At 37.2% G+C, this 13441-nt stretch overlaps 1 protein-coding gene across 1 annotated transcript; it reads left to right on the top strand.

Annotated features, from left to right (window-relative positions):
- The first annotated feature begins 429 nt into the window (after positions 1 to 429).
- Positions 430 to 4152, top strand: LOC138355693 (DNA ligase 1-like). Its single transcript, XM_069311017.1, has 3 exons — positions 430 to 631; positions 1037 to 1921; positions 4022 to 4152. Exons 1-3 carry the CDS (start codon positions 430 to 432, stop codon positions 4150 to 4152), a joined length of 1218 nt encoding a protein of 405 aa, XP_069167118.1.
- Positions 4153 to 13441: the final 9289 nt, after the last annotated feature.

Here is a 13441-nt window from a genome sequence, read left to right as displayed (position 1 = left end):
AGAGACTGGGTAATTATCTTCATCAGTACATATCACCTGAATCTCTCACAAAACCCGATCACGTTCCAATGACCATATACCACTCTAACAACCCAATTCACATTCAAACAATACCTTATTCGTCATCCAAAAGTCCTAAATGGAATGCATTAAATTAAGCAAATATAATAGTTTTTAGGGTGATACTTAAAGCTGAAAATTCTAGAGTTCCTTATTTGAAATGTTGAAGCTTAATGGTAACTCTAATAACAGTCCATTTCAGTAATTCATATTAATAATAACAGTTAACACTAAATCCTTTAATTAGAATGAAGTAAAATGTAATATTTATGCTACTCGAAGCTTCAATATACAATCTTTTATTTACATGAGATTTCTGCTTTGGATCAATCTTATTCTTGGAATATAAAAATGATATTTATTTCCCATATGCTATCCATCGATCTGTTGCAGCTCTTTAAGAAGCGTTTGAGACCACTTTATTACACCAAAATACATAAGAATGATCCGCCTGACGTCACACCTGCGTATATTCCTCTTGGCAGCTTGATCTTTACATCTGTTGCTTGTGTCAGTATGAATCAGTATGGCACACTTGGTTTCTCATGGATATTATCAGAAAGCCTTTTAGGTTTGTAATGAATCCCTCAGCCAATGACACAACAAAGTACTGTACTAACTTAGTTAATATCATCCTCAATATGTAATATTAAAGCATTACAGCAACACCCAGATGAACAGTTAAGAGTATGTAATCTCTGTGAAGCCAACTTATACATGTTGTTTATGTGCAAATGTTTGTGAATAAATGTTATTAATTTTTGTCTTTTAATTTTTATGAGTAAATTGAATGAATGAAGAGATGAACAATGAATGTCCATCTCTTCACATTCTCAGTTAAGGATATTTTTTTCAAGAAGTTATGTGTAATGTCTCAACATTTGCGAATATTTTGTTCAACTTAAATGTGAATAATTTATATTTGATATTAAGTAAGGCATTTTACTGTTTAACATTTGACTGGTGTTTTTCACAGAGGAGGCCCTTGGGTCAAGAAGGCTTCAGCGGGAGAGAAGGGAAGGTCTCAACAAACGTTCCAGAGGCGACGACAACTCCGCAAGAGAACCAAGAGAACACAAGAAAACTAATAAGAAAATACGTCACAACAGAAATGAGAAGAAAAAGGACAAGAAAAATCAAGAGAGCAAGAGGAATGGAACAAAGAAGAACATTGTTGGAGGTGGCAAGACAAACGGAGCTGAGCGTCGTAGAACACAAGATAGAAACCACAAACTCGGAGGAAAAAAAATGTCACTTCGTCGCAGAGGGCAAGGAAAAGTGGGACAATTTAAGCCAAGTATTAAACATCAACGGAGACAAAACACAAATAAGCTAAACAAAAACATTGAGAAGAGCAAATATAGCAAAAAACACGTGAAAAATATGAACAAATTAATGAAAAAGAAAACAAGCAACACACAAAAAGAAAGAAGGAAAGCACATAAAGGAAATTCAGAGATTAAACGTGAACGTAAACAAAAAAATGGTAAACGTAAACAAATGCACAAAAACAAAGGAAAGACAATGCGGCAAAGAAAACCAAGTAAAGAGAAGGAAAACAGGCGAATGAATGAGATTAAACGTCTCAAAATGCCAAACAAAGTTAAGAAAAAGAAAGCAATGGAAGACAACAAACGTGGCACAAGACCAAAGAAAGTTAAGGGAATCAAAGGAAAAATACGAATGGAAAATACTAAAGATAAGAGAGAACGTAATAAAAATAAACAAATTAAAGAAAATGTGGAAATCAAGAAACAGAAAAGAAAATATGCAAAGAACAAGGCTAAAGGAAGAAGGAAGGATCAAGACATGAGCAAAGTGAACCTACGAAAGAAGATCCTGAGCGATGGCAGGAGGAAAGGTAGGTGTGGGTCTGGTTAACTAGAACCAATAGAGGGAGGAATAGTGACAGGCCGCAATCCAAGAAATATTACGATGAAGAAAGCACACATAAAACGTTTATAATAAACACAAGCACTTGTTAACCTTTTACCAACTGTTCATATCTTGAGCAGTTTATGGTCGCTTCGCTTAAAATGTGAGCGTTCAATACCACACCCTCAACATGTTGTCATAACGCAAACTCTGGCTTTCCCTCTGGTGGTAACCTGCTATTTTCATGTTGGCGTGTGTGCTTACTTCCCTAGATGAACCTTAATGTGCACATGGGGCTGAGCTCCATCCTTCAGCCTTTTAACCTTCAATATCATTAAATACGTGTTCCGGGATATATTGCCTTAAGTCGTATCTACATTTGAGTCCGAGTTAAAAGTTTGTTTTTTGACTCTTTCAATTTATTCCATTTGTTTGACTATTTTGATAAAAAAAAAGTTATTTATAGTTCTTGTGGCTTATTCGGAAACTTAGTTTGCAAGTGCCCTTCGGTTCGTGGCACACCCATGTTATGGTGGCTAACTATCAATTCCCAAGAACGCTTTGTATTTCGTGATCATTCTGTAATTCAATGACATGTAATATATTAAAAATGCTATCTTGAAGCTTATGCCTCAGCTTCGACCCAAGTTTATTAAAATTTGTGTATTTGATAGGATTTATTCTCCATTCAAGTGTAGTAAAAAATTTAAATGAGCCGACATAGGCTGTTGACCTTATAATATAAACTTGAATGGCCTCACCTGTGTTAAAGAAATTTTTTGTTCCCTTCACGGAAGGGAATACCTGTCCTAATCACTTTTAAAGAACCAGTGTTGGTATCTTCTCCTACTAGAAGCTCTTTGTGTAGATTCGAAAGTAAAAGGCGTGACCTTAAGTCTTGAAATGTAATGTTGAATTTTTTATTTAATATCACTGTAATGACAAGTGATTAATAGGATCAACAGCTACTCGTCAATAGGTTAGAATTAGATCTAAAACGAAAAAAAATATTGTACTTGATTATTTTTGTGTTTTTGACAATTTCTTTGTCCAACATATTTACGGCCAAGATCAGTAGTGTTTCAAAAACTACTAAGATAAAAATAAATGAAACTGCAGAAGGCCTATGGTCCTACACGAGGCAGCTATTTATATCAATCCAAACATATTAATTTGTTTGCATAACTTATACTTATATATCCATCTATCCCAATAATTTGTTCCCATAAATCAACAATCTAAATTTATACAGTTTTAGCCATTATTTCGAATTTTATTTTGTATTGATAAACACAAAGTATGATGTCATTATTTTAAGGCATATATAATGCTTCCAAAACTATAAAGGATTGCAAGAGACATAAAGGCTTATTGGAGAAATACTTAGACGTTTAACGGAAAGAGACTTAAAAGGCTTAACATAGAGATACTTAGATATAAGTTAACCATAGGGGGATGTGGGTGTGATCCAAGATGGACATATGTTTGTGTCACAGCCCTGCATCCTCGTTCATCCAGATATATAATATTATCCCATTTAAAGGAAAGTAGACTGGCCAGAGACTATTTAACCAATACAGGTGCGTTTTCTCTGCTTGGTACTACCTAACCACTTCGACTAGACGGTAGAGCGACGATCTCGCTTCATGGAGGTTTCAGTCCCCGACCGTCTATGTGGTTGGGCACCATTCCCCCCCCCCCCTCCCCATTCCAATTAGTTATCCAGATCCATTCCCAGTGTTATATAGTCTTAATGGCTTAGTGCTTTATTCTGATAATTCCGTCCCTCTGCTTGGTACTAGGCTGTGGTAAGGCTTTCATTAATGTAACTCCTCCTTCCATGGTGCTCAGCATGCAAGTTTTCACGGCTTTCTCAGTTTGGAGCGTACAAGTCATATTGGCTGGCTAGTATCTTGCTGAAAATACACGTGTATATATTGTGTACGAAAGTGTTACAATTTGTAAAGCCTGGGGGTGGAAATTTACGACGAAAACGTTGGAAGAAGACAAAAACACTGGCATAGTTAAAGGTGTAGATTAACTGTTATATTCTGAGATTAAATACGAACCGAGGTTTTGTCTCCAGTTTCCAAGGACACTCTGGGAAGACCAACCTTGGGTAAAGGACATCGTTCTAGACAGAATGTGAAGTCATATGGACTTGTTGATGACAAAAGAAGTAAGTATCTCCTTGTTTATATGTCCATTTTGCCTTGACAACGTTACTGTGACTCGTAACGAACATTACCATGACCACATTGTGACTGTTGTGTGTTGCCATGACCACATTGTGACTGTTGTGTGTTACCATGACCACATTGTGACTGTTGTGTGTTACCATGACCACATTGTGACTGTTGTGTGTTATCATGACCACATTGTGACTGTTGTGTGTTACCATGACCACATTGTGACTGTCGAGTGTTACCATGACCACATTGTGACTGTTGTGTGTTACCATGACCACATTGTGACTGTTGTGTGTTACCATGACCACATTGTGACTGTTGTGTGTTACCATGACCACATTGTGACTGTTGTGTGTTACCATGACCACATTGTGACTGTCGAGTGTTACCATGACCACATTGTGACTGTTGTGTGTTACCATGACCACATTGTGACTGTCGAGTGTTACCATGACCACATTGTGACTGTCGAGTGTTACCATGACCACATTGTGACTGTCGAGTGTTACCATGACCACATTGTGACTGTCGAGTGTTACCATGACCACATTGTGACTGTCGAGTGTTACCATGACCACATTGTGACTGTCGAGTGTTACCATGACCACATTGTGACTGTCGAGTGTTACCATGACCACATTGTGACTGTTGTGTGTTACCATGACCACATTGTGACTGTCGAGTGTTACCATGACCACATTGTGACTGTTGTGTGTTACCATGACCACATTGTGACTGTTGTGTGTTACCATGACTCCATTGTGACTGTCGAGTGTTACCATGACCACATTGCGACTGTGTTGTGTGTTACCATGACCACATTGTGACTGTTGTGTGTTACCATGACCGCATTGTGACTGTTGTGTGTTACCATGACCACATTGTGACTGTTGTGTGTTACCATGACTCCATTGTGACTGTCGAGTGTTACCATGACCACATTGTGACTGTCGAGTGTTACCATGACCACATTGTGACTGTTGTGTGTTACCATGACCACATTGTGACTGTCGAGTGTTACCATGACCACATTGTGACTGTCGAGTGTTACCATGACCACATTGTGACTGTTGTGTGTTACCATGACCACATTGTGACTGTTGTGTGTTACCATGACTCCATTGTGACTGTCGAGTGTTACCATGACCACATTGCGACTGTGTTGTGTGTTACCATGACCACATTGTGACTGTTGTGTGTTACCATGACCACATTGTGACTGTTGTGTGTTACCATGACCACATTGTGACTGTTGTGTGTTACCATGACTCCATTGTGACTGTCGAGTGTTACCATGACCACATTGCGACTGTGTTGTGTGTTACCATGACCACATTGTGACTGTTGTGTGTTACCATGACCGCATTGTGACTGTTGTGTGTTACCATGACCACATTGTGACTGTTGTGTGTTGCCATGTCCACGTAGTGATTATGCTCAGTGTTACCATGACCACATTTTTTTTTAATTTTTTTTTTTACATGCAAAGCGTGCAAATTAAATACAGTAAAAACAAGAAAAGAACATAGAAAACATAACAAAACAAAACAAAACAATAAACCACCGACCAGAAGGGCCAACAGCACAGTACAACAAAATACAAACACGATAAATGTATTGAAAAACACAGCAGACATCAAACACAAAATAGAAAACAATGTCAAACAAGCAAGCACAGTAACATTTCAAAATAAACCATTATAAAACAAAACAAACATCAAGAGGAGGTATAAAATGAAACATAACAGGAAAATCACAATACACAACAAAACAAAACAAAAATAACAAACAAGTACAACATGTAATGCAATAATAAAACACCAGTGCAAATGTAAAGCACTGAAACAAGACGATTTGAATAAAAACGTTCACACCAAACCAACCGCCTTGCAAGAAACAAAGGGAAAAGCCAAAACATACAATAATAACTAACAAGCAATCCATGCAATCAAGAAAAGAAAACTTAGGTACATACACAACAACAAACAATCACCGGCCTGAAGGACCGAGAATAAAACACACCATAAAGGACATCAGGAAATGGAACAAGAAAATCGAACAGCACACAACAAGCTAAAATAAAAACAAAAAGACAAATAAAAACAAAAAATAAAAAAAAAACACATTCTAGCAATGCAAAAGTAGAACACACATGACAAAAAGACAAATAAAAACAAAAAATAAAAAATAAAACATTCTAGCAATGCAAAAGTAGAACACACATGACAAAGTAACAACACAAAAGCAAATACAGGAGTAAAAACACCCTCACTCAAACACCGGCCTCGCAACAAATAAGGGAGAGGCACAGGCACAGAAAACAATTTGGGCAAACAAAAGGCCATAGGGGCACACAACACTACAGTAACATGAAATCAGCTGACGTATTTGCCCAGGAACAAGACCCGGGGGAACCGCACATTGAACGCCTCCCAAAGCATCCACCTCCGCCAAGAGGCCTGACCCACCACCGGGGGCTCCATGTCATCCGGAACCCTGGCAACAAACACCCGCAAACAGGGAACCCAGACGGTGTTTCTCCGGAAGCGAGTAACCGCCACCCTACTCCATACACTGGGAACCTGCTCATCGTGAAAGTCCTCCGGCCTTTCCGACAGCAGGTACTCAGCAACCCCGGCTTCCAGGTCCTCAATTCGCAACCCCACAGGAGGGGGGCCGGACAAAGGGCACCACCACAGGGGCACCAGCGGCCACAGGCACACCACCAGACGACTGCAGGGAACCAAGGCGGTGCGCATCTTTTCGGAAAGTCACCACCAGGCCACGCCCAGCACCAGCATCTGCACCATCCCTGGCCGCGGAAGCCACCACACCCCACCGCGAAGAGCCCCCTGGCGGGGAAGGAACAGAAGGCACACCCGAGACATGGGCATCAGCACCAGCAGGCACATGAACCTCCGCCACCACCAACCGCAGAGAAAACGACGCATCCGGATCCACGCCATCAACCCCTGACGACCTAGAGTCACTGAAGTCCCCAACATCGGCCCAGGCAGTAGACGAACGCCTGGAATGTTTGGGCTCCGGCCGGATATCGTCAGAGCCTGAAGCGGATCCAGAAGCACGGGCACCACTAGCTAGACGAACCGACGCCCGACGCAGAACGGCAGTAGCTTCTACCACAGGGGGAACCGGACCACACACAGCAGGAGGCACCGCAGCCACCCCAGCACCCAGCACGGTAGGGACCCGAGGTGAGGCTGCAGGGCCAGGTTCAGCAGCAGAAGACGAGGAAGCAGACGACGACGCCTCACAGGGAGCACCAGGAAAGTTCACGGGAGCGGCAGGGCTAGAGACAGGATCAGGCGTAACATCCAACGGCACCGCAACACCCGGAGGAGGGTCTGCAACAACCAGGGGAACGTCAGGCGACGCTGGGGGAGCCTCAGCAGTGAACGGGACGCTCACCTCCTCATCCCCGGAGTCCTCCTCCAGAGGGAGCGGCGGGAAATCCTCTTCAGGGAACAAATTCACTGGAGCAACAGGAGCAGCAGTACACCCGGCAGCCTGATGCCCCAACAAACCACACCGGACACAAGTACGAGGTTGCCGGGCATAAAACACCCGCACATAGTACCCTAACAGCCGGACAGATGACGGAATGTCCGACCTCAGTCGCATCCCGAGGGTCCGAATGTTGGTCTTCACACCCGAATACTTTCAAGACGATAGCGAGTTCATCCACACACTGACGACGGAGCCATACCTCTGGAAGAAACGCCGGAGGTGAGTCTCAGGAAACTCCATGGGGCTGCCACAGACACTTACAAATGTCACAGCACCACTGTGGTCCGAAATGGTCACAGACCCGTTGCCATCCTGCAGCTGCAAAGTACGCCCCTCGTACCTCCGGAGAAAATCACGGTACACTGCCTCACCCACAAACTTTATGATTACACGGCGAGCAGTGAACAGCTCGACACCGTAGACGTCCTGGACCGGGACCCTGAGCATGTCACTTAAGACCACGTCCACAAGAGGGTAACCTGCACAGCCAGTAAACTCCAAACCGATGGAGTTCACCCTCACGACAGCTGGAAGATGGCTGCCCATCGTAAACATGCCACGTCAACACCACCAGGAACAGCAGGGAGGGTAGAGACACCCACACCCCCTGCCGGCGAAAACGGCAACTACCCCAAACTGCCGGAGCGGTCAGGCGACACGTCTACACCGCACAGCAGCTCAGGTGAGACTTACCATCTTGAGGTTATCTTGAGATGATTTCGGGGCTTTTTTTAGTGTCCCCGCGGCCCGGTCCTCGACCAGGCCTCCACCCCCAGGAAGCAGCCCGTGACAGCTGACTAACACCCAGGTACCTATTTACTGCTAGGTAACAACCATGACCACATAGTAATTATGCTCAGTATTACCATAACAAAGTAGTGTTTATGCTCGGTTACCGTGACCACATAGTGATTATGCTGAGTTACCATAACCACATAGTGATTATGCTGAGTTACCATAACCACATAGTGATTATGCTAAGTTACCATCACCACATGGTGAAACTGTCTGTTGGTATAGTGATTATGTGGTTACTATGTCCAGTGCTACCATGCGTAATTGAAGCAACATTCAGAAACTATGTTGAGTAGCCTCAAGGTTGAAGAATTAATGATTAACCAGTAAGTCTTTACCTGATTTTAACCACGGGAATATACACGTGTTACTTGGAACACGAGTATACTGATGTTAAATGTATAAACTCAACATATATATATATATATATATATATATATATATATATATATATATATATATTTATGATCGATGTTCCCTTCGGGAATCTTAATTTTAAGATGAATAGGAAAACCAGGGATATACTGAACATCTTGTATCAGAATCTTTACTTTAGAAAACATAACGTTTCGAATACTTCTCGTATTCATCATCAGATCTAAAAGAAAAAACAGAAATCACAGTCAAATAGCTGGTAAACAAAGAAATCATACTGAATATAATTGCCTATCAAAGAAAGGAAAATGCTTAAAAAACAAAACACTTAAGCGCACTTAAAGTGATCAATACAAATAAAACTTATTAACTGTCACATATATTAAAACTAATTTAAAATCCATTAAACTACAAGATGAAATTTATAACTACTAAAACAAACCATTCTATTAAACTTACGTGAAGTGATCAGAAGTGAAACTTGATACCTACCACATAGATACTAAACACTATAACAAATATTTATATAATGACTACAAATCTACAAAAATGTATGTAAAATACAAACAGAATAAACGACAATTATAAAGTACTAACCAAAATCTTATAAAAAACTCAAATATTAAATAAAATTAAATACCAAAAAATGTATTATATATCCTAAATAAAAGATTATATTAATGTACAATGTTAAGACTTGAAATAAGTAAGAAAGGGCAAAGACATGGTAAACTAAACAAAATTAAACTACCAAAATAAACTAAAAATCAAATTACAGGGCCTACTGTGCACTATACAGTGTACAATTGAACAGCTGAAAGGTTGCTATTTAACAGAGGCCGCAGCTCCTTTATATATAAGGATTCCATTACTCTCAAATCTGACTGGCCATTCATACAAGTGTCCAGAATTTTAAAATCAGATTCCAGCAGAGAATGATCAAACTCATAACAATGAGAATGGCCCTATTCAGTAGAGTGTTAATAGCATTTTTCTTAAAAATATCAGGAACAAAGGAATTAAAATTTAAACCTAAACCAGTAAAGGTTGGTTTCCTAAAAACATTAGTGTTGAACCCATTGAGGTTATTCACTTTTACGTCAAGAAACGACGATGAATTATCAACTTCACACTCTGCAGTAAACCGTATATTACTATGTTGTGCATTAAGATACTCTCTAAATTTCTCTATATGACATTGGTCCCTAAACAACAAAAAAGTGTCATCTACATATCTCCTGTACAAGACTGGTTTAAAGGCCGAAGGACAATTATCAAGCCAATTTATTTCGTGAAAACTCAAAAAAGCATTAGCCAGTGCAGGACCTAAAGGAGACCCCATTGCTACTCCATCAATTTGTTTATAATAAATATTATTAAACATAAAGATGGAGTCTTTAACTGCTATTTCTAACAGCCGTCTGAATATTTTACTACAAAATCCAGACACTAAGTTAGTGTCAGCAAATAATTGACTTACACAGATATCAATGGTTTCCAACAGAGGAATATTAGTAAAAAGTGATTCAACATCGAAACTGGCCATTATAGTTGGGAACTCAAAATTTAAAGAGGAAAGTTCTTTTACAAATTCCTGAGAATTTATCACAGTAAATTCATTATGCGTTAATGGTTCTAATAATGGAACCAGAAACTTAGCCAGTTTATAATTAAAAGTGCCAATCGCTGATAAAATAGGACGAATCGGTATACCTGTTTTATGAACTTTAGGTAACCCATATAAGATGCCAGGCTTAGAGCCAGTTGCAAGTAATTTAGTATAATCGAAAAGAGAGTCTTTCAAACTTCTTAAAACTCTATTCAGTTTATCCTCACATTTCAAAATATACGAGAATGGGTCTATATCAACCAACGTAAATTTAGAGGGGTCTTCTAACAACCTTTCCACCTTATTAACATACTCTAACTTGCGCAAACCCACTATACCCCTACCTTTATCTGGCCTGGTAATGCAAATACTCCTATCATTCTTTAAGCCATTAATATACTCCAATTTCCTTTTGTCAAAAGGAGGTAATGTAGATCTATATTTACCAAAGTCGTTAAAGACTTCATGTGCTAAGGAGGAAACAGTACTGATGATATTGGTCCAACTATAATTTGTACCAGTCCTTAGGGTACAAGTTTTCAATGTGTTGCATAACCGCTCAAAACCTAAAAAATGATGAACAAATTTAGGTTTTTTACACGTCAACCCGAAGTCTAACCCTAGAGAGAGAGCCTTTGTTTTATGTTCTAATTGGAATAACTTTGAACAGGAAATTAATTTTCTTGTGAAATTTTTTTCAAATAATGGTTATCCTGTGCATATGGTTTATTCTTTTATAAGGAATTTCTTAAATAAGAAGTTTCACCCATTGTGTAGGATTACTACAGTGGAAAGGGATCTTAAATATATTAAATTACCATTTTATGGCAGTATTAGCTTTTCTGTAAGGAGTCGTTTGAGGAGACTGTTGCAGCAGTGTTTTCCTCAAGTAGACTTTAGATTTATTTTTGTCAACACAAATACCATAGTCTCTTATTTTAAATTTAAAGATAAAGTGCCTACCCCCTTGTGCTCAAATGTCGTATATATGTATAATTGTTCCAGCTGTAATGCTGGATATGTCGGGAGTTCCATTCGGAACTTTAAGATTAGGATACTTGAGCACCGGGGATTATCTTTTAGGACTGGATTGCCATTGTCTAAACCAGCATTTTCGGAGATTAGAAACCATTGTTATGAGTTTGATCATTCTCTGCTGGAATCTGATTTTAAAATTATGGACACTTGTATGAATGGCCAGTCAGATTTGAGAGTAATGGAATCCTTATATATAAAGGAGCTGCGGCCTCTGTTAAATAGCAGCCTTTCAGCTGTTCAATTGTACACTGTATAGTGCACAGTAGGCCCTGTAATTTGATTTTTAGTTTATTTTGGTAGTTTAATTTTGTTTAGTTTACCATGTCTTTGCCCTTTCTTACTTATTTCAAGTCTTAACATTGTACATTAATATAATCTTTTATTTAGGATATATAATACATTTTTTGGTATTTAATTTTATTTAATATTTGAGTTTTTTATAAGATTTTGGTTAGTACTTTATAATTGTCGTTTATTCTGTTTGTATTTTACATACATTTTTGTAGATTTGTAGTCATTATATAAATATTTGTTATAGTGTTTAGTATCTATGTGGTAGGTATCAAGTTTCACTTCTGATCACTTCACGTAAGTTTAATAGAATGGTTTGTTTTAGTAGTTATAAATTTCATCTTGTAGTTTAATGGATTTTAAATTAGTTTTAATATATGTGACAGTTAATAAGTTTTATTTGTATTGATCACTTTAAGTGCGCTTAAGTGTTTTGTTTTTTAAGCATTTTCCTTTCTTTGATAGGCAATTATATTCAGTATGAGTTCTTTGTTTACCAGCTATTTGATTGTGATTTCTGTTTTTTCTTTTAGATCTGATGATGAATACGAGAAGTATTCGAAACGTTATGTTTTTTAAAGTAAAGATTCTGACACAAGATGTTCAGTATATCCCTGGTTTTCCTATTCATCTTATATATATATATATATATATATATATATATATATATATATATATATATATATATATATATATATATATATATATATATATATGTCGTACCTAGTAGCCAGAACGCACTTCTATGCCTACTATGCAAGGCCCGATTTGCCTAATAAGCCAAGTTTTCATGAATTAATTGTTATTCGACTACCTAACCTACCTAACCTAACCTAACCTATCTTTTTCGGCTACCTAACCAAACCTAACCTATAAAGATAGGTTAGGTTAGGTTAGGTAGGGTTGGTTAGGTTTGGTCATATATCTACGTTAATTTTAACTCCAATAAAAAAAAATTGACCTCATACGTAATGAAATGGGTAGCTTTATCATTTCATAAGAAAAAAATTAGAGAAAATATATTAATTCATGAAAACTTGGCTTATTAGGCAAATCGGGCCTTGCATAGTAGGCCGAAAAGTGCGTTCTGGCTACTAGGTACGACATATATATATATATATATATATATATATATATATATATATATATATATATATATATAAATATATATATATATAAATATATATATATATAAATATATATATATATAAATATATATATATATAAATATATATATATATAAATATATATATATATAAATATATATATATATAATATATATATATATAAATATATATATATATAAATATATATATATATATAAATATATATATATATAAATATATATATATATATAAATATATATATATATAAATATATATATATATAAATATATATATATATAAATATATATATATATAAATATATATATAAATATATATATATATATATATATATATATATATATATATATATATATATATATATATATAGATATATAAATATATATAGATATATATATATATATATATATATATATATATATATATATATATATATATATATATATATATATATTAGTATATTTTGGTAGCAGTCTTTCCTGTAGACATATATTATTAAATATGACCGAAAAAGTAAGATTAATAATTCTAACACGAATTTTCTCAATCTTTCGTAC

Source organism: Procambarus clarkii, chromosome 68 (genome assembly GCF_040958095.1).
Source record: "Procambarus clarkii isolate CNS0578487 chromosome 68, FALCON_Pclarkii_2.0, whole genome shotgun sequence".
Lineage (NCBI taxonomy): Eukaryota > Metazoa > Arthropoda > Malacostraca > Decapoda > Cambaridae > Procambarus > Procambarus clarkii.
Note: the sequence above shows the minus strand (reverse complement) of the source record. Positions and strands in the feature narration are given on the sequence as shown.

Bases quoted from the DNA above. Each gene is read 5' to 3' on its own strand.
- LOC138355693 (XM_069311017.1), top strand. From the start codon at position 430: ATGCTATCCATCGATCTGTTGCAGCTCTTTAAGAAGCGTTTGAGACCA. The intron at 632-1,036 runs GTTTGTAATGAA...TGTTTTTCACAG, and splicing joins ATTATCAGAAAGCCTTTTAG to AGGAGGCCCTTGGGTCAAGA. The intron at 1,922-4,021 runs GTAGGTGTGGGT...TTTTGTCTCCAG, and splicing joins GAGCGATGGCAGGAGGAAAG to TTTCCAAGGACACTCTGGGA.